The sequence below is a fragment of the Geotrypetes seraphini genome, chromosome 9 (assembly GCF_902459505.1).
Source record: "Geotrypetes seraphini chromosome 9, aGeoSer1.1, whole genome shotgun sequence".
Taxonomy (NCBI): Eukaryota; Metazoa; Chordata; class Amphibia; order Gymnophiona; family Dermophiidae; genus Geotrypetes; species Geotrypetes seraphini.
Genome location: NC_047092.1, coordinates 36,060,551 through 36,083,229, shown reverse-complemented (window position 1 = coordinate 36,083,229; position 22,679 = coordinate 36,060,551). Strand labels below are relative to the sequence as shown.

General features: G+C 41.4%; 1 protein-coding gene across 1 annotated transcript in view; it reads left to right on the top strand.

Annotated features, from left to right (window-relative positions):
- Positions 1-21,483, top strand: part of C9H12orf40 (chromosome 9 C12orf40 homolog) — a 74,085-nt gene extending 52,602 nt beyond the window's left edge. Inside the window, exons 7-9 of the mRNA XM_033958872.1 lie at positions 3,327-3,817; positions 11,422-11,504; positions 20,857-21,483. Of these exons, the coding sequence (XP_033814763.1) occupies positions 3,327-3,817; positions 11,422-11,504; positions 20,857-21,483 (1,201 nt within the window). The remainder of the gene's footprint in view (positions 1-3,326; positions 3,818-11,421; positions 11,505-20,856) is intronic.
- The last annotated feature ends 1,196 nt before the right edge of the window (positions 21,484-22,679 follow it).

The following is a 22,679-nucleotide window of genomic DNA, read 5'->3' as shown; positions in this document are numbered from 1 at the left end:
GAAGCCAGTCATCTAGGTAAGGAAACACTTGTGATGTTGGCTCCTCAGGTCGGCTGCTACCACTGCTAAACACTTTGTGAACACTTGGGGTGCTGATAATAGGCCGAATGGTAGAACTTTGTACTGGTAATTATTGTTGAGGAACATAAATTGTAGAAATTTCCAGTGGGAAGGATGAATGGGGATGTGAGTATATGCATCTTTAAAGTTCAAGGTGGCTAACCAATCGTCTTTCCTGAGAAGTGGAAGTATTGCTGAAAGTGAAATCATCCAAAATTTATCTGTTTTGATGATGTGGATTGTTGGATGGTGGAGGAAGTTGAGTGTGAGGGTGGTGAGGTAGGAAGCTGAGGGAATATCCTTGAGAAATGATAGAACCCAATTGTCTGAGGTGGTTTTCTGCCATGCTGAGAAAAAATGGGCTAGCTGCCCCCTCCCCCCCACCAAATAGAGGGTCAAAAACTAGGAGCAGGTTTAAGCGGAGGGAGTTGAGTACCTGAAGGCTGCTTGCGGTCTCTTGAATGTTGTTTCTGAGCAAATGAGGAAGATTGGGATCTCAAAGGAATGACTTTGGTATAAGGAGTAAAATGCCTCCGAGGACATGTTGATGGTACGATCTACGATAAGAGAAAGCAGTGGAAAATCTGTGAAAAGGCTGGGACTGAACCTGAGGATGTGCTGAGAGCTCATGCATGGCTGTGGAATCCTCCATGAGCTGCAATACAATAGCTTTCACTTTTTCACCAAAAAGACTATCTCCCAGGCATGGGGCATCTGCCAACCTGTCATGAAGGCTTTGAGCCAGGCTGTGCGGCGAGCCACAATGGTGACTGCAGCAGTTCTAGAATTCATGTCATAGGCATAATAGTTAGTTTTTATTAAATGATAAGTGGACTATTGTAATGCTATGTGGAGATTAGGAATTTCCTCAGGAGAGGCAGTGTCCAATTGCTGTAAAATGGAGTGTTGAAAATGTAGAATTTGCAATTGATGGGCCATGAATTTTGATGCAAGCATGGAGCCCTGATAGACTTTGCATCCAATGGAATCCAGGAAGCGATAATCTTTCCCTGGAGGTGAATTGTATTGAGACTTTGAGGATTTAGATTTATGAGTAGCTAACTCGATACCATGGAGTAATGTGGTAGCTGTTATACATCATGCCCAGTGGCCTTTTCAGCCCTGTATTTTAGTTCTAATCGCCTGGAAGCAGTGGAAACTGATTGTGACTTCTGCCAGTTAGCAACCTGTAGATCTTGGAGTATTTGATGCACTGGGAGTGCAATAAATCCTTTTGAAGGTGTTTGGCAGGACTTCAGGATTGCGTGAAAATCCTTTCTATCTGCGGGCCTAACAGCGTGGTTAAGACTGAGAAGAGTAGAAACCTTCTGCAGGAATTTGGGATAAGAATATTCTTCCAGTTGATCTGGCTGCAGTGATGGCTGCACTTGGGAAGGAGGATCTGTATCCAAAGGAGCAGATTCAGGTGAATTATACCATTCATTAATAAGAGATGTTTGCTGTTGAGGAGAGGGGCAGAGAGATGTACAAGGAGACCAAGCAAGATCTGGTGGATTTGAGAGAGATTCTGGGCACAGGTCTTGAGAAGGACGCTGGTTAATGCAGTCAGGGCACTGTTGAATGTCCACTGAGGTGGAAGGAGAAGGAGGTGATTGGTGCAGTAGTGCAGCACTATCTCTCTCATAAAATTTTGTAAAAGTGAGAAAAAATGTATTACTGTATGCATTGAACTTTGTGCCTGTGGAGAAACTGTTGGTAGTAATTGAGGCATAGAGAACTTTTTAGGAGATATGAGGTTGTCAGAAATTTGGGCTGGAGAGCCTGGCCTTTTGGTTCTAAGTTTTGTCTGAGAAGAATTTAAAAGTTTACCTGCAGAATCCTGTATGGTGGCAGGAGAGGACTGTGAGGCAGAAGCAGTGTGGCAGACCGCAAAGGTTCAAAAAGATTTTTCATCAACTTATCCAAAAACAATATTAAGATCCCAAGCTGAAGGTGGAGTCCGAAGTGGAGGTCGACGGTTACTGATTCCTTGAAGAAACCGAGAAACCAGAAGATTCTGTGAAATTGGCTTCCTTGCCTTGTCTTTCTGACATGCAGCAGTTGCGGGCTATTTCTGTGGGCCTTGCACTACCTTTATGGAAGTCGGTGGGGAAGATGTTTTACATGCCTCCCCAGCCAGCTGCTTCTTTTTGATCCTGGCAGTGGGTGCCATTTTTGTTTTGTCTAACTGCGACAGCAGTGAAGAGCTTCCTTCCCCGTACTGAACCTGGGCCCTGAGAGGGAGGAGCTTATGGCATTGCATGCAGCTTCGGGGATTTCCAGGTGCCATTGCCGCGAAGCGCCACTGTGGAGGAGCTGCTTTCCATAAATAAATAAAGTCTTTGCAGTCCTAGCAACCGCCCGGTTAAAAATGGCAAGGAGTTTGCTGTTAAGGAAAAAGATATTAGCGTTGTCCTTTCTCCAATATTTTCTTCTTTTTTTCAAAGTCTGATGAGATAGAAAAAATTCAGTAATACTCTTTGAAGTGTCCTTTCTTTTTTTTTTTTTAAGAAACAACAAATAAATAAATAGTCTATTTCTACTAAGTCAGGTTTTCTTTTTTTGCTGAAGAGGCAAGGAGAGGGGAGAGCTGTGACCTGTGAGGAGCCCGGTAAAATAAAAAACTTACTAACTAGGGGGTGAAGCTCAGGAGGCAAGGTGTCTGCAAATGCTTAGCAAGTTAAAACAAAAAACCCAAACAACAAAAACCATACTATACCTAGGAGAGAGCACCGGCATGCATGCTTAGTCAGAGGACTCCACCAGCAAGTGTGCCTGCATTTCCCCTGCTTGTTGCCAGAGAACTGGGGTAACCTTGCCCTGTGATGCTGGAAAGGAGGACCCTCATCTGTACTGTTCATGATTGTAGCAATTTAGAGTTTTGTTTATATTTTTTCTGGCCTAGGCTCCATTGGATAATGTTATACACTTGTAAAATCTAATATCTTGCCTCTTTGATTTATTATTGTAGCAAAAACATTTTTACAGATGAATATCCCTTTTATACTTGCATGCAAATTCACCAACTGAATGTTTTTATATAAACACTTTCAGACATACATCTGAAAAATCTTCCAAGTAAGGTCAAATATCTCTTTTGTAACAGGAAAGGAAATCTATAGGACTTAATGTATGTAGATGTTTCAGTCATTTATGGGGTTCAACGTTTTTGCAGTACATGTTTATTCAAGAACAAATGGCATCTTTAATCAGTATTGCAATGTTCATAGTACTCAAATGGTTTCTTTTCTTTTTTTTTAAACCAGTGTAGGGGACCTAAATTTCACTGATAAATCTAATATTATGAATGTTAATAAACATTCTGGAACTACAAGAGAAGAAGATCTATCTTTCTATTCAACAGTACCGTGTGACCAACTTGAATTTGTCCTGTCTGAAAACCCAAATCAGTTGATTTATGATGTACCCTCAGAAAATGATGGTCCTTTTATTAATTTCAGCAACCCCTTATTTATAACAAATAAAGATACCGATATGACATCTGACAGCTGTGGCCTTCTTGATGCTCAAGATTTATATGATGCTATCAATTTTAACCAAAACTACAATGATGAAGGATGCCTTAGAAGTGGTGTTACAATTCCGGAGAAGGTTTTATTTAAAGATACTAAAATATTAAGAAACAATTATACAGCAAGCAAAGAGGTTAATGAGAACAGCTTGGAAAAACATAGCCTGAATGAAAGCCTTTATGAGACATTTTTCCAGAAGCAACAAAGCCACTTTAATGGATCAGGTTAGTGTTAGTTATAGTAGAACAAGAAAGGGCTAATAGGGGAGGGAAGCCTGAATCTGAGATTAAAGGGAAAGAGTCAAAGTAACTTTCTAAATGATGAAAAAACTTGCATAATAGTATCTGTGGTCTAGCAAGTGTTCCTTGATTAATCTGTATATTAATAAACACACCACCCTGTCAGTGGTTTCTTAAATACTGAAAGGTGATGTCAGGAGATTTACGGAATGTCAGGATGTGAAAGAGATGTGGGGAATGTCAGGGGGATGTCAGGATGTGAGGTGGGATATCAGGGGGATGTTGGGATGTCAGGGGGAGGGGTGTAGGGCTCCGCGGCTCAGCTGATCCCGGCAGGGGGAATCCCCATCAGCTGAGCTGCCAGGAATTTAAAAAAAACAAACCCAAAAAAAAAACAAACCTTAGCTTGCTCTTGAAGTACACCATGCTCCGTTGAATCTTCAACTGCCATTTCCAGCGGTGTCCATACCACAAACCACTATTCTCCTTTTCTTCCAAAATGGCAATGAAGAGATCTCTACTTCAGGAGCAAGCTAAGTTTTTTCTTTATTTGTTGCTGCTGTGTCGATTATATGGAGGAACTGCCTGCATTGTGCTGTTTTGATTTTCACAGGCTTCAGGATTTTTGTATTGAAAGTTTGTATAATAACATCGTATATATTTAAGAACCAGAAAGATATATTGAAGAAACTAGTTGGGGGAGGTTTTTTTTGATCTATGAAGCTCATCAGAGGCCTTTTTTTCTCCCAACATTTGGATTGTTAGGGTTTGGAGCTTTTGTGGTGCTAAAGCAGTTCACTTTGTTAGGCAACAGTATTTTCTTTTCTTTATATATGAGTAAGATTGTATTAACTGTTGATTTCAACTACCCCCAACATTGACTGGATAAATGTAACAGCGGGATCTGGATAGCCCCTACCACTGCCCATACACCCCCCCCCCTCCCTATATCCTGTCCCCAATAACTAAGAGACCACACACATAATTTGGAACATAGCCGCAGCTCAATTTATTAATCAAGAACAGCAAATAAATTAATTTGCATATATTAATATCCTCAACACATTAAACTTCAATATAACAACATCTGCAAGCTCCTCCCGAGCTACCCCGGTGTAAACATCAATAAATTGCCCCCGACACCGCTTAAACAGCAAGAGACTGATTGTGACATGACCTCATGCCCCTTTAACCGGGTCACCAGACCCCAAGGCATGGTTCCTAGCTAGCCCACCGCTTATAGCCAGATGAGCCCCAGCACCCAGTAGCTCGGGAGACCCGCCTGCCCGAGCTACCAAGGCCACCAAATAATGAGTGGGTGGGCGGGGAAAAAAGCCACCCTGGAGGACCCTGAAAAAGCCAAGTCCTCCAAGGTCCCGGCTTTCTCACCTCCCCCGTGCTGTCCTACCTTCTGCATACCTAATCCTACGCCAGCTTTTTGGTGCGAACCACACCCCCAACTATTTCCCTAACTCTTTTCTAATCCTGTCCCTCCCCTCTACTAACCTTCCTCATGGGCGACATAGGGCCTCCCAGCCCCGTGTTACCCTTCGCCTGTCGAGACAGGCTCTTGGGCTACTCTTTACATCAGGGAGTGCTAAGGAGGTAAAATTTCTAGACTTCATAAATGACTGCTTCTTGGAGCAACTGGTTCAGGAACTGACAAGAAGGGGAGCTATTTTAGATTTGGCCCTTATTATTATTATTATTTTATTTCTTATATACCGCCAAAGCCGTAGTAGTTCGAGGCGGTTAGTGGAATTGAAGACATAGTACGGTAAGTAACTGTGTTGGGTCTCCTGGGAAACAGTGATCATAACATGATCAAATCTGAGCTGATAACTGGAGTAACTTTGCTAAAGAAATCTACTGTTGCGGCATTTAATTTTCGCAACAACAAAATGAGGGAAATAGTTAAAAAGAAGCTAAAAGGATCTGTTTCAAGGGTCAGATGTTAAACCAGGTATGAATGATGTTTAAAAATACTAGGGAAATGCAAGGTCATGCATATAGGAAGATAGAACCCGATGTTCAGCTACCAAATGGGGGGATTAGTATTAGAGGGAAGTAATCTTGAAAGAGATTTGGGTGAACTGGTGGACACAACAATGAAGTCAACGGCACAATGCGCAGCAGCTGCGAAGAAGGCAAACAGAATGTTGGGTATTATTAAGAAGAGTATTACGACCAGAACGAAAGAAGTCATCCTGCCGTTGTATCAGGCAATGGTGCGCCCGCACCTGGAGTACTGTGTTCAGTATTGGTCACCGTACCTTAAGAAGGATATGGCAATACTTGAGAGGGTCCAGAGGAGAACGACACAAATGATTAAGGGCATGGAAAACCTTTCATACACTGAAAGATTGGAGAGACTGGGGCTCTTCTCCCTGGAAAAGTGGAGACTCAGAGGAGACATGATAGAGACCTACAAGATCATGAAGGGCGTAGAGAGGGACAGATTCTTCAAACTTTCAAAACATAAAAGAACAAGAGGGCATTTGGAAAAGTTGGAAGGGGACAGATTCAAAACAAATGCTAGGAAGGTCTTCTTTACCCAGCGTGTGGTAGACACTGGAATGCGCTTCTAGAGGGCGTAATAGGACAGAGTACAGTACTGGAGTTCAAGAAAGGATTGGACAATTTCCTGCTGGAAAAAGGGATAGAGGGGTATAGATAGAGGGCTACTGCACAGGTCCTGGACCTGTTGGGCCGCCGTGTGAGCGGACTGCTGGGCACGATGGACCTCGGGTTTGACCCAGTGGAGGCATTGCTTATGTTCTTATGTTCTTATGTACTATCATGGAACCCCAGATCAGATGTTATTTGATGTTAGTCCCCCCCCCTTTTATGCTTTATTTTACAGTACAACGCTTCGAATTTTATGATTAGTGTTTCATCAGATTTTTAATAAAACTATGGGCTCCTTTTACAAAGGCGCGCTAGTCACTACCGCCTCCTTTTAAGCAGGCAGTAATTTTTCAGCTAGCGTGCGCTATAATGCATGTTAATCTTGTGCATGCACTAAAAACGCTAGCGCACCTTAGTAAAAGGAGCCCTATGTATTGCACGTGTTAAAAAAGATGGAAAGAAGAAGAAACGAGAGCCAGTATGGTTAAAAGGTGAAGTGAAAGAGGCTATTACATCCAAGGAAACATCCTTTAAAGAATGGAAAAAGGATCCAAATTAAAAAAATAAGACAAGACATAAGCACTGGCAAGGTGCAAAGCATTGATAAAGAAAGCTAAACAAGAATATGAAGAACAACTTGCCAAAGAGGCAAAAACTCATAACAAATTTTTCAGGTACATCAAAAGCAGGAAACCTGTGAGGGAATCTGTGAGACAGTTGGATGAACAAGGAGTAAAAGGTGCACTCAGGGAGGATAAGATCATAGCGGATAGACTGAATGAATTCTTTGCTTTGGTTTTTACAGAAGAGGATGTAAGAAATCTACCTGAATCGGAAATGGTTTTCAATGGTGATGAGGCAGAGGAACTGAAAGAAATCTTGGTGATCCTGGAAGATGTACTAAGCCAAATCAACAAGTTAAAGAGTGATAAATCCCTCTGGCAAGCCCAGCAGTATATACTAATGCTTGAAGTATGGGAAACAAGATTCTGGATCTAGAAGCTGTGATGGAAGAAGAAGAGTTGGATATAGTGGCAATCACGGAGATGTGGTTCACGGAGAACCATGATTAGGATGTAGTTATACCGGGCTATAATCTGTTCAGGAAAGACAGGGAAGGAAGAAAAGGAGGGGGAGGGGGAGTAGAAAAAAGCATTTATTTCCTACAAATGAACGGAGATTAGGGAAGCTAAACTAGAACATAGGGCGAGGTCTGCAGCAGTCAAAACGGCAGTCAGGGAGGCCAAACTTCGAGTGGAAGAGACTCTGGCAAAGAACATGAAGAAAGGGGACAAATCCTTCTTCAGGTATATTAGTGATAGGAAAAAGAACACAGACGGGATAGTACGCCTTAGAAAACCAGATGGGAACTGCGCAGAATTAGATTCCGATAAAGCAGAACTACTGAATGAATACTTCTGCTCAGTCTTCACCTGCGGGGCACGGTCTGCAGTTACAGGCAAGGCCCAGCGTGGAAGACCCGTTTCACAATTTCGAGTTCACACTTGGCGACGTCTACTACGAACTGGCAAGACTCAAGGTGAACAAAGCCATGGGACAGGACAATCTACACCCCAGGGTGCTCAGTGAGCTGCGTGATGTCCTGGCAGAACCGCTATCAGGATTCTTCAATCTCTCCCTAAGTTCGGGGAAAGTCCCCATAGACTGGAAAACAGCTAACGTCGTTCCACTGCACAAAAAGGTTGCTGAGCAGAGGCTGCAAACTACAGACCGATGAGTCTCACATCAATAGTATGCAAACTCATGGAAACACTAATCAAATGTAAATTAGACGCAATCTTGGATGAGGAGAATCTACGGGATCCCAGTCAACACGGATTCACCAAGGGTAGGTCCTGCCAATCCAATCTCATCAGCTTCTTTGACTGGGTAACAAAACAGCTAGACTTGGGAGAATCCGTGGACGTCGTATACCTAGACTTCAGCAAAGCTTTCGATAGTGTCTCGCATCGCAGGCTGTTGAGCAAGATGAAATCAATGGGGCTGGGAGAAACACTAACTACATGGGTCAATGACTGGCTGAGTGGCAGAATTCAGATGGTGGTAGTTAACGGTACCCTCTCTAAAACATCGGAAGTGACCAGTGGAGTACCGCAGGGCTCAGTCTTGGGCCCGCTCCTTTTCAACATATTCATAGGGGACCTAACTCAGGGGCTTCATGATAAGATAACGTTATTCGCTGACGACGCCAAACTATGCAATATAGTGAGAGATGGCAATTCACCCGATAGTATGACACAGGACCTACATTTGTTGGAGCTTTGGTCCTCGACCTGGCAGCTGGGCTTCAACGCTAAGAAATGCAAGATCATGCACCTCGGCAGCAGAAATCCGTGCAGAACTTACACCTTGAATGATGAGACCTTAGCTAGAATTTCAACAGAACGAGACTTGGGAGTGATCATCAGTGCAGACATGAAAACTGCTGATCATGTGGAGAAGGCTTCATCTAAGGCAAGACAGTTGTTAGGTTGCATCCGCAGGAGTTTCGTCAGCCGGAAGCCTGAAGTCATAATGCCATAATACAGAACCATGGTGAAACCTCATTTGGAATACTGTGTACAATTCTAGAGGCCACACTACCGAAAAGATGTGCTGAGACTAGAGTCGGTGCAACGGATGGCCACCAGGATGGTCTCAGGGCTCAAGGATCTATCGTGCGAGGAAAAATTTGCGGCTGTACTCACTCGAGGAACATAGGGAGAGAGGAGACATGATCGAGACGTTTAACTATATTACCGGCCGTATCGAGATGGAAGAAGAGATTCTCTTTCTCAAAGGACCCTCAGCCACAAGAGGGCATCCGCTCAAACTCAAGGGCGGGAAATTTCATGGCGACACCAGGAAATATTTCTTCACCAAGAGAGTGGTTGATCCTTGGAACGAGCTCCAGGTGCAGGTGATCGAGGCAAACAGCATGCAAGAATTTAAGAGCAAATGGGATGCCCATGTGGGATCCCTTAGAGGGTTAAGCCAAGGGAACCTGTCACCAGGAGTGGGATCCCTAGGATAGTAGACTTAGGGGTGGGTCAGTAGAGTGGGCAGACCTGATGGGCTATGGCCCTTATCTGCCGTCATCTTCTATGTTTCTATATATTAAAGATCATATTAAAGCCACACAATTGTAGGATCTACAGGGCAAGGAAGAGGCACTGTGGATCAATATGGAAAGAGGGAATGGTGAATATATTTACATTGGTGTGATATACAGGCCTCCTTCACAGACAGAAGTAGATAGTCAAATGGAAAAAACTATATGATGGTCTCCTAGCCACACAAGCAGCAAAACTCGACAACCAAATCTCCAATCTACTACTTATGACCCCAGACTACAAAACATTCAGAAAAGAAGTAAAGACGCTACTTTTCAAGAAATTCCTGCAAATGATTTAATACCACTAGCTCCTTCCCACTTCCCAATACCACTTCCCAATATCCTCCCGATTCCCCAAAGTAACCTCATCTACTCTTTATCTCCTCTAGAAATTACCAGATATCTTCTTGTAATACATTTTTTGTAATTCTTTTGTAATCCGCCTTGAACCGCAATGCAATGGTGGAATAGAAATCTCTAATGTAATGTAGACTTTCAGAATATATCTAAAAAAGGGGAAGTCTTGCTAATAGGTGATTTTAACATGCCGGATGTTGATTGGAGTATCCCTATTGTGGGATCTTTTAGAAGCAGGGAGATCCTGAATTCTCTACAAGGAGAACTATTCCAGCAGTTGGTAATGGAACCCACGCGAGATGGGGGTCATACTAGACTTAGTGCTTACAAAAGGGGAAAGAGTTTCTGATGTTACAGTGAGTATCTGGCATCCAGTGATTATTGCATGGTACGGTTTGATATTAAGATGGATATAGAGAGGGGTCATTCAAAAGCAAAGGTTCTAGACTTTAAAAAAACTAACTTTGTTTGGATGGGGGTTTACATCAAGGAATTGTCTAGGTGGGAACATCTGGAAGGAGTGGAAATACGGTGGGCAAAACTGAAAGGAGTGATAAAAAGGCCAACAAACTTTTTTGTGAGGCAAGTAAGTAAAATTAAGAGGAAAAGAAGGCTGCTTTGGTTCTCAAAAGTAGTAGCTGATAAGGTAAGGAATAAGATTCTTTTTTTAGTTTTTTTTAATCAGTGCTTTGCATCTAACTTGCTAGTTCTTATGTCTCTTCTTATTTTCTTCATTTGGATCCTTTATCCATTTTTTTAAAAAAGATTTTTTTGTGGCTCATAGCCTCTTCAAACATGACCTTTGTTAATACGTGGAACTTCCTGAACTTCTGGAAATTTGTTTATAGATTGCTAGAATTAAGATTTAATGGGATAATTATTGAGTGCACAAATGTAGTAAAGCTATAACAAATATATATTTACAAAATTTCTAACTTAGATTTTAGATTTTGTTATTCACTTTTTTTCAACTGTGAGCTCAAAGCAAATTACATTCAGTTAGATGAGCTATTTCTTGCTCATAGGAACTCTATGAGCATTGGGAGCAGTGCGGGCCATTCAGTCCAGCTCACCACGCTAAAAACTGCTAGCGCAGTTTAATAGAAGAGACCCTTAGTTATAGGTGGACTTTAAGCTTTTTAAATAAAATAATAAATATTAAATCTAATTTATCTAATTTGTACCTGAGGCAGTGGTGGTAGTTGGGGGAGAGGGGGTAAAGTAACTTGACTAAAGTCATAAAAAAGTGACAGTGGCTATATCTATCTTTCTATAAAGGGGTTTTATTTTTTAAATGCAATATGTTTTATGAAATGTTTTACATGCTTTTATTGCATGACACTTTGTGAAACTATTGACTAAGGCATGTTTTCAAAGCAAACAAAAAACAAACAAAATAATGTAAAATTTCAATTTATATAAGCCACAGTAAACAAAGAAATTATTTACTAATTTATGTAATATAAACTGAATTATATTTTGTTTTTAGATGTTGAGTCTCTAAAGAGCAGCCAGTCTCCTAGTTATTCTCCAAGAGACACTGAAAGCTGTTGTAGTTCTAGTTCTGAAATGGTAAGCCATACAGTTGGTGATCCATGTATGAATCACATATACGATAGAAAAATATGGTTCATTTTCATCAATTTTTGAAAAATGTTTGCATGAAACCAACAATTGCTAAATATTCCAAATTAAATAGTGAATTAAAGAATGACTTGTTTGTCACCTGATTTGCTGAGCATTTTTGGCAACAAACATAGGGGGTCTTTTACTAAGGCGCGCTTGCTGATTTAGTGTGCGCTAAATATTATGCACACTAAATGCTAACGTGTTCATAGAATATAATGGGTGTGTTAGCATTTAGCATGCGCTAAATCGGCTAGCACACCTTAGTAAAAGACTTCCATAGTTTATGGATGCAGATTTGGCAATAAAAGGAGAAGACTAAGGATGGATTTCCTTCAAGGTTAATAGCACTATATGGAGCAAGGATCCACTATACTGACTAGAAACAAAAGTAATATCTTGTGACTCTTACAGGGTAAAAAATAAGGTGTTATGGGTTAATTTGGTGTGATATACAGGGATCCTTCACAGGCAGAAGAAGTGGACAGAGATTTAATTGAAGACATAAAAAATATAGCTATTAAAGGGAAAGTATTACTATTATGCTAAATGTTGACTGGGGCATCTCTTTTAAGGGGTCAACTGTCTCGAGCAGGGGTGCATGATGGAATTTCAGGGGGTGTATCAGAATGGCATTTGTCCCTTACTGATGTGTCACAAGTCATTGCTGCCAGTGTACCTTGAGCAGTGGTAGTAGGTGGCTGCGATTTTTATTTTTGTAGGGGATACAAACATTAATCAAACATTTCCTAGGAGTCTGAGGTATAGAAATGGTTGGGAATCACTGATCTGAAGGTAGTGAGATCCTGGATTCTCTATAGGGAGAACTATTCCAGCAATTGATAATGGAATCTGTGTGGGATGGGATGGTACTGAACTTTGTGCTTACTAATGGTAAGAGTATTTCTGATGTTATAGTGGGTGATCATCTGACACCCAACAATCACTGGATGGTTCAACATTGACAGATATGGAGAGGGTTAATTCAAAAATGAAGGTTCTAGACTTGTTTATGTTTAATAAAAAACTTGCTATACTGCCTTTTCTGACAGGTCAGAGTGGTTTACATAATAAAAACAAAAATTATGGTGAGAAAGGAAGTCCATTGGTAATAGAACAGCATAAGAAAATTAACTTTGTTGAGATGAGGGAGTACATTAAGGAGTGGTTAACTGGATGGGAACATCTGAGAGAAGTAGAAAAGCAATGGGGAAAAAAGAAAAGGAACTATTTTTTATAGGTAATGGGATTTGATATACCACATTTCTGTGGTATGATCAAAAATGTTTACAATTATTATATTCAAGGCAACCATCCTTTTTGTAAGAAAAGTAAATAAAAATACAAGAAAAAGAAGGCCACCTTGGTTTTCAGATATAGTAGTTGAAAAGATGGAAAAAAAAAAAAAAAGGTTAGCCTTTATAAACTACAAGAGTGCATAAAGAAGATAGGTAACAATATCTGGAAAAGCTAAGAGAAGCTGATAAAGTAGTCAGGAAAACAAAGATGCAAATGGAAAAAAATAGTCAATATGATAAAATGGGGGGACAAGACATTTTTAAGATATGCTAGTGATAGGAAGAAGTGCAAAAGTGGCAATTTAATACTCAAGGGTGAAGGGGAAGAATATGAAAAGCTGATAATAGCAGCCACATATGATTTTGTGTACCATGCAGTTCAGTTTTAATGGGAATATTAAATGATATAGGAATTACAGGCAGGGATTTTTCTTCATTCCAAGGTTTTCTAGAGGGAAGGGTTTATAGTTTGAAGTATATGAACCAACTGTCAAAGTTGTGGGCAATATGGAACAGTCAAGGCTTTTAGAGACTGGCTGATGAACCATATTATACTAATTCAAATGGACAAACAGGTTTCAACTTACTATGTCAAAAAACAGGATCCTACTCTTTCAGGCAGGGGTCAGGTTGTTCCAGTGGGCCTTCAAATATGGCATGGTTATCAGACCAATTGCTTTTATCTGTATCCTTCTCCACTTCCAATTCTAAATTTTGTTCCTTTTATCTCACTGCTCCGTATGCCTGGAATAAACTGAGTCCATCTGCCATGCTGCTTCCCTCCCTTGTTCAAAGGTAGGCTGAAAACCCACATTTTTGAGACAGCCTTCAACGCATAATGCTGTTTCCGTCTGCTCCCTGCTCACCACCCTAGTCAGCAGTTTAACCATTCCCTCTAACTGTAACCCCTACCCTGGCATCCTGTTTGTCTGTCTTGATTGTTTAGATTGTAAACTCACTATCTTCTTTGTGACTGTACAGCGCTGCATATATCTGGTAGTGCTCTAGAAATAATTAATAGTAGTAGCCACATACCTGGCAGGAAAAGACAACTGTCTAGCAGACATGTAACCACATGAGTGGTCTTTCAACATGGGCGTAGACACAAGATCATCTGAGTGTGGGGCACCTCCTTGGTGGACCTCAACAACAAATTCCCTCAGTACTGCTCCAGGCTCAGTTCACATGGCATATTAGCATCAGAATTCTTCCTCATGCACTGGGGAGGGTTTCCTGTATGAATATCCTCCCATCCTTCTAATAGGGAAGACTTTGTTGAAACTTTAGCAAGATCAGGGAAACTTTATCCTTATTGTGCTCTACTGGCTGAGGCAGATCCGATTCCATTTCTGGGTTGTCCTCCAAAGAACCATGGAGGTTGAACTGTTTTCTGATTCTCATCATGCAGAACAAGAGGTCTCTTCTGTACCCCAACCTCCAGATCTTAGCCCTCATAGCCTAGATGTTGAGAGCATAGAATTTCAGTCCTTGGATTTGTCTAAGTGTCACTCCAGAATATCTGGCTTCCAGGAAAGATTCCACTGAGAGGTGTTATACTTTCAAGTGCAGGTGGTTTGCCTTCTGATGTGAGGGCAAGGTCATAGATCCACTTGTTCTTCACAAAATCTTCTTGAATACCTCCTACACGACTCCGATACTGGTTTAAAGACCAACTTTGTAACGGTTTGTCTTTTTGCAATCAGTGCTTCTCACCACCATGTAGGGGACAAGCGTAACTCTATACAGCCTCTAGCTGTTTGGTTAATGAGAGGTTTGTTTACAAAGCTCCCTCTCGAAGCTCCCATTGTCATGTGATTTCAACATTGTCCTTACAGAGCTGATGAAAGCTCCTTTTGAACCTCTTGACTCCTGTCTTCTGAAGTACCTGATCTAGAAGGTCTTGATTTTGGTGACAGTCACTTCAGCTCAAAGAGTCAATGAGCTCCAAGCCCTAGTAGCTTATCTACCTTGCATGCAATTCTATCATGACAGGGTAGTTCTCTGTACTCATCCAAACTTCCTTTCTAAGGTAGTGTCGGAATTCTATCTTAACCAGTCAATCATTCTACCAACATTTTCCCCCAAACCACATGCCTATCTTCGTAAAAGTGTGCAGCACATCCTGGACTGCAAGTGAGCCTTAGAGTGGACTAAAGCCCATACAGAATCCACCAGTTTTTTTGTTTATTTCAATCCCAGCAGCATGGGGCAGCTATCTATATATGCACTTTGTTTAATTGGCTAGCACACTTTGTCTTTCTCTTACACCCATACTGGGCTGATTCTTGAAGGCCATGTCACAGCTCACATAGTCAGAGCCATGACTGCGTCAACAGCCCACTTGAGGTCAGCCTCTATTGAGATCTGCAAAGCTGCAATGTGTAGTCTTCAGTCCACACGTTCACATCTCATTACTGCTGCAAGCACCGTATCTAATGTGACGGTCGGTTTGGCCAGACAGTCCTGCGGAATTTGTTTAGAGTCTAGAATCCGACTCTACACTCCTAGGCCCCATTTTATTCAGTTCCAAGCTGTACCTCTAGATCAGTTGTATATGGTTCAAGGTTACATAAGTCGAGACCCCCTTTTTTCCCCCCCAAAAAGGAGGAAAAATGGTTGACTCGAATATAAGTCAGGCGGTTTAATATTCAAGTGTCCTGCCCTGTCAGGCTATGCACCTAGCCCCCTCCCTGCCAAGCTCTGCACCCAGCCCTCTCCCTGCCAAGTTCTGCACCCAGCCCCCTTCCCTCCATCCCTCCCCTTTCAGGCTCTGCGCCCAGCACCCTTCCTCCCCTCCCCTGTCAGGCTGTGCGCCCAGCACCCTTCCCCTCCTGTCAGGCTCTGTGCCCAGCACCCTTTCTTCCTCCCCTCCCCTGTCAGGCTCTGTGCCCAGCACCCTTCCATTCTCCCCTCCCCTGTCAGGCTCTGCACTTAGCACCCTTCCATCTTCCCCTCCCCTGTCAGGCTCTGCACCCTTCCTTCCCCTGTCAGACTCTGAACTTTCCCTCCCAGGCTCTGCCCTCTGTCCACCCCTCCCTGCCCTATCTTCATACCTCTGCTGATCTGGTAGAGGTGCAGCGAGTCCTCTGCCAATCGCTGGTGGAGGTGCAGCGGGCAGGAGCAAGCTTTCTGAACTGCCCCGCTGCTAACCAGCTGCACGGATCCACTCTGTTCATCTCAGCGGTACGAGCAGCAGTGCAATGTAGTGCTGCTTCTCGGTGTTGAGTGGCTTCCTTATTGGCTCCCGCGAATTCTTGTAAGAACTTGCAAAACGTTACAACTTGCAAATCTCAATGGGTCATATATGTCATCATATATGCCCTTGTAACCTCATATATGTGGGGCATACTTCATGGCAGATTAAGATTAGATTACAAGAACATAAAAGTAGAATATATACAGCAACCTTTGATGCCTCATTGTTTGGAAAACAGACATTCTTTTGATGATTTAACCTTTTCCAATCGTGTGTCCCGGATGACGGGACATTCCAAAAAATGTCGTTGCCATCGTATATCCCATGGCATGGGACATACAGTACACCTTCTACCTATCATTTGTCCCATCTATTGGGCCATTGTGTTTACAATAGCCGTAAATGATAACGGTAAATAATACAAAAGTTTGCTAAAATAATTACGATTGGAACCAGCGTAACGTAAAATTTATTACGATAGGAAAAGGTTAAGGTGGTTTATTATTGAACAGATTCTAGTTCCCTTTAGGTGACAAGATGGCTCATATACAGTTACACAAACAATTTTAGATAGTTTAGTTCAATTCTGTTCAATTGAGTGAACTCAATGAGTTCATCGACTAGAACATTATCAACTGAGGAGGTAGGACCTGTAGTTTTGTTTTAGATCTCTTCTAAGGACTCTACAGCAGTGCTTAATTTTTCCTTATTTTTCTTTAATGGAATTTTGTATTTCAAATTCTCCCTTAATTTTGTTTGATATGCATTTCATTATTTTTTCCAATGGACTTTTTTCCTGACTTATATTCGAGTCAACCATTTTTCCTCCTTTTTTTGGGGGAAAAAAGGGGGTCTCGACTTATGTAACCTTGAACCATATACAACTGATCTAGAGGTACAGCTTGGAACTGAATAAAATGGGGCCTAGGAGTGTAGAGTCGGATTCTAGACTCTAAACAAATTCCGCAGGACTGTCTGGCCAAACCGACCGTCACATTAGATACGGTGCTTGCAGCAGTAATGAGATGTGAACGTGTGGACTGAAGACTACACATTGCAGCTTTGCAGATCTCAATAGAGGCTGACCTCAAGTGGGCTGTTGACGCAGTCATGGCTCTGACTATGTGAGCTGTGACATGGCCTTCAAGAATCAGCCCAGTATGGGTGTAAGAGAAAGACAAAGTGTGCTAGCCAATTAAACAAAGTGCATATATAGATAGCTGCCCCATGCTGCTGGGATTGAAATAAACAAAAAAACTGGTGGATTCTGTATGGGCTTTAGTCCACTCTAAGGCTCACTTGCAGTCCAGGATGTGCTGCACACTTTTACGAAGATAGGCATGTGGTTTGGGGGAAAATGTTGGTAGAATGATTGACTGGTTAAGATAGAGTTCCGACACTACCTTAGAAAGGAAGTTTGGATGAGTACAGAGAACTACCCTGTCATGATAGAATTGCATGCAAGGTGGATAAGCTACTAGGGCTTGGAGCTCATTGACTCTTTGAGCTGAAGTGACTGTCACCAAAATCAAGACCTTCTAGATCAGGTTCTTTTTTTCCTTTTACTCATTCATGATGATGTCACTATGTCTGTTTAAGCGCCGAATGCATTGCTCTTTGCACTTCTCTCCTAGCCCGAAGTGAGTAATGGCATGCACAGCAGCATTTCAGAATTCTACTTGTCTTCTTCCCAAAAGAATATTCTCATCCAGGTGAAGCAGCTCTTCACACTTTAGAAGGTAAACATGCTCTAGCATACTACTTGGATTCAACTAGACCTCATAGAACTTCCTCCCAACTCTTTGTGCCTTTCAACCCTAATAGAACTGGAGTTCCTGTCACCAAGAGAACCATCTCCACTTGGCTAATGGACTGTATCTCCTGAGATGGATGACCTGGACATACAGATGGATCAACTGGACATACTGGCTTCACTTGTGTATGCTGGACACTACAGACATTTTTATCATATATTTTCCCATAGCCAGGCCCAGCCTGTACCTTGCTGTCTGTGAACACATGTATCTTTTGAAATGCTAACCCAGCTGGCTTTTGTGCTGCAAAGTTCCTGTCTCCATTCCCTGCTGGGAGGATATTTCTCCAAGGTTCTGCTGAACTGTTATCAGTGCTGTATGACTTCACATATCCAGGCACCCTGGAAAGCCATAAAACATTTATAACGAGCAAGGATCCCTGCAGGGCGACGTGGATGTAGAGAGATGAGAGAACTTGGTACCAAAACATTTGCTGCCTGTCTCTGAACCGAGTTCTGGGAACCAAGCACAGTTGGGTTGTTGAAAGGTCACCCTTGCCAACTTTCAGCATTCAAGGACGCCATCCTGAAGATGTAAAGAGGTGTAAAACCACAAATTAGCATCAGCAAGGTAATAAGGATCTCAGAGCTGGAGGAAGAAAGTTCACCAAGAATTCTCTGTTTCTGCAAGGGCCCCCACTCCTGGGGGGGGGGGGGGAAGGTGAGAGAGGCGTGGACTGGGGGGAGGAATAGTTAGGTATACATTTTTGTACCAATAGGGAATTACATGACCAGAATTTGGGGATGTGCTGCTTTTTGGAACAAAGGAAGAATTTCTCTGTATAAAAAAAACACGTGCATCACAGGTAGAGCCAGAGAGATTCACTTACTTATGCTACGGGGAACTGCTAGCCCCCTGCTAAGCATATGGGTGCAAGTTCTTCTCTCCATTGCATATTCTGAACTGACAATATATTTTTCTGCTATGCCTTTGCTGCTGTCATTTTGTAAGTTTTTATACTAACAATAAACAAATATTGTCTGTTTTTGGAACATACAATGCTGTCTCGAAGTCATTCCAATGAGGTAAACAAAGCAGCCTTTACTTCACTCCTATGCATATACTCAGGCTGGGTTGATGCTACAGGGCTGTGTCACAACTCATAACATATGGGCTATGGTGGCTTCAGTAGCCCATTTCATCTCTATTTCTATTTAGGACATCTGCAAAGCAGCCACTTAGTCCTCAGTTCATACCTTCACCTCACATTGCTGTTTAGAGCACAATTCCAAAAGAGACCATTGGTTTGGACAAGCAGTTCTGCAAAATTTATTTACAGTACTTTCTGAGTGCCAACTTCCCTCCAACTCTCCTAGGTTTCACCAGGCTCATGCATATTCAATTTTAAATATCTTCCAGAGGCATGTTCCTGACAGGTTGGGAGTCCCATATGTGAAATTATACCTGTTTGTTCTCTGAGGACAGCAGGTATATATTCTCACAACTCGCCCACTGCCTCTAGTTGGCTTTTTAGCTTTGTTATTGAACTGCAGATCCCGTGAGATGATGTCAGGCAGGAAGGCACCAGCATGCGTGCAGTAAAGGCAGTGTTTTAAAATTTAAAGTGACAGTACATTTGCTATTACATTACATTATGATTTATGTTCTTCCCCTACCCCAAAGAGTTTGTGGTAAATTACATTAGAAAGAAAGAATCTATTGGGAACAAACCCAGGTAAACAATCATAATAAGAGAATTCTTCAAACAGTTCAAAAAGTATAATAAAAAAAGAACCATATTAAGTAATCAGAGTAAATTTCTTAAAAATATATGTTTTCATGAATCTCCTAAATGCAATGTAATTACCTTCTCTTATAATAATAAAAAAAAAGGGAAGGGAAGATCATTCTAGACAGAAGGGGCCTGATAAATAAAAGAAATTGACCATTGACTAAATTGATTTATTAACTTCAGACAAGGGAACTGGATATGGAATAAATTACGAGAATAATGTCCTGTCCTGTCCTTCCTACCAATAAAGTGATCAGATCCACTAAATATCATGGAACCAGACCATACAGAATTTTAAAAACCATTATACAGAGCTTAAAATGAATTATTGCGATAACTGGAAACCAATGTCCATACTGGGTTCCGTGGATCATCCACATGTAAGAATATATACCTGCTACCCTCAGAGAACATCTGCTATAAGCTAGTAACTTAGCTTTCAAAATAATTTCATACTGTATTATAGTGAGAGAAATGAGATGGTTAAATTAAACTGATAGGTAAGGAGCAAATTAAATAATTTAATTAACATGCCCAAAAACTGACTGGAACTGCTTAGCATCTGTGGTTGTCCAGAATGAATGTGTTTGTGAGAGGTTACTATGAACTATAGATGAATTGTTCCAGTATACGCTAGAATTCAAAGGTTGTGGAAAATCTGTATAGACCTGGGTTTCACACAATCTGCCTATTTTGTTGGGTGCTCTGCAAATATATAACTTTTCAGGTGACTATTTATGTGGCAAATTCAAATACTTGAGAGGGAGAGTGTGGCGCAGTTGTTAAAGCTACAGCCTCAACACCCTGAGGTTGTGGGTTCAAACCCATGCTGCTCCTTGTGATTCTGGGCAAGTCACTTAATCCCCCCCCCCCTCCATTGCCTCAGGCACAATAGATAGATTGGGAGCCAACCGGAATAGATAGGGAAAAATGCTCAAGTACCTGAATAAATTCATGTAAACCATTCTGAGCTCCCTTTGGAGAATGGTGTAGAAAAATTGAATAAATAAATAAATACATTCATCCTCTTCAGATCAAAAATAATTTGGGTGAGTCATGTCATATGAGTAAAAGGATCTGTATTAGTTCTCTCAGCACTTTTATATGTAAGGTTAGTTACATAGAAGAGAAAAGAAGAATGACTGAAGTGTTCGAATCTTCTTGTACAAGTATATACCCCAAAGCAGCTTATTTTTACATTTCTGGCACTTAATACCAGTCTATGTATACTTAGGTTATTATTTTTCTATTCCCACAGGCTGAATATGAACGGCCAACAAAATTACATATGAGATATGTGAAAGAAAATGTTAAACACTGTGATGAGATGCCTTTTGTGGAAAAAAACAACGAAATATCTGCAGTTAAAAAGGAATCACAAAGTCTTTTTCACAGAAAGAATATTCCTGAAGACAGCATACCCTGTCATTTCCATAATGAGCATCATCTTCTGACCACAGAGGAAGAAAACGTTACGTCAGATCCACCAAAAAGTGACTCATTGGGCATGTCAGTCAGTACAATGAATGTTGATTACACTGAAAAGAAAGAAAGATGCAATGTCTGGACACAAACTGAGAACTGCATTCTGACTGTAAAAAAAATAGATGTAGGCATTCAGTGTAATGAGCTACGAGGATGCAATTGCACAAGCTATTTTATTTCTGACTGTAAAGACAAAATGCTTACGCCAACGGTTCCCAGCAATATGAACAGGTCACATACCACTGGAGGGCAGAAAACTCCAACAGATGAAACACTTGCCTTCCAAACAGCAGGCAAGGCAACAAATATATCTATGAATCAGATTGAAACAGAGTATCTTACTTTAGATAAGACAACTGTAGAGGTGACTACACACAAAAACGGAGAGCTACAAGAGTGACAGAGCACAGTATATTTTGAAGGCAGTTCTATAACTGGGCACCTCCTTTTAGGGGTCCCAATGGAGTGTGGTAAAAGCCTATTCTGTAAAGCAACCTAGAAGCCTAGATTTTGTGATAGAATATTAGTGCAACCCAGTATAAAGGCACCATAGAGTAGATAAAACGTCAAGTGCTTACGTGAGGCAAAGTTGCACATAGCTTAAGGAATTCTGTGAGTTAAGTGCTTAAATTAGAGCCCTGCCTATGTTCTGTTCATGCTCTGCCCCTGTGTATGCTAATACACACTATGTAGGTTAAGTGGGTATTTGCAGAATAGTGCTTAGGCAGTATGATAGTATATACCTGCATAAGTAAAGGTATATACATATATCTGCTAAAATTCCCAACATTTAGATGCTAACACACATAGGTTACAGCAGTGGGCTGGGAACCAGAGGGCCCAGGTTCAAATCCTGCAGCGGCTCTTTGTGGCCTTGGGCAGGCCACTTAAACCTCCATTACTTTGTGACGGCCAGGGGCGGTGCCCGTTTAGGGCCAGCCACTGAAAAACACTAGCAGCACAACATGCAGCTAGTAGGCAGCAGGGACAAGAAACAGATCATTAACTACTTTTAGTGTTATACTAATTATTCAAATCTTAACTAGCTTCAGCATGATATTCATTAAATGAATGGCTCAGATGCTACATTGCAAGTGTTCTCCGAGGACAAGCAGGGTGTCATCCATAAAACCCGGTACAGACAGGTAACTAGTGTACTGTCACTTTAAATTTTAAGCACTGTGAGCGAGCTAGTGCTTTCCCACCTGTCAGCTCGTAGAACATGCAGTTCAGTAACAAAGCTAAGAAGCCATATAGGGGATAGGCGAGTTGTGAGAATATACACCTGCATAATACTGTTTCCATGGGAACTTTGCATAGCTTTAAGTATTTCTGTGTACAGAATATTATTGTGAATATTTATTTATTTCCTACACTTCTATTCTGCACTATCCAAAGTTCTAAATGATTTTACAGTTTAAAAAGTAATAGTTACTTTTATGTTTGTTTATTTTTTGGCATGGAGGTTTCATCTTGTTCTTTTGGCTTTTCAGTCTGAAGTGATTAATATGCAGTATACTGTGAAGAAGTGGGTAAACAAAGGTGAAAGTTAGACAAAAAGGCATAAAAACTAATACTTTGCCTGCATTTTTTTGT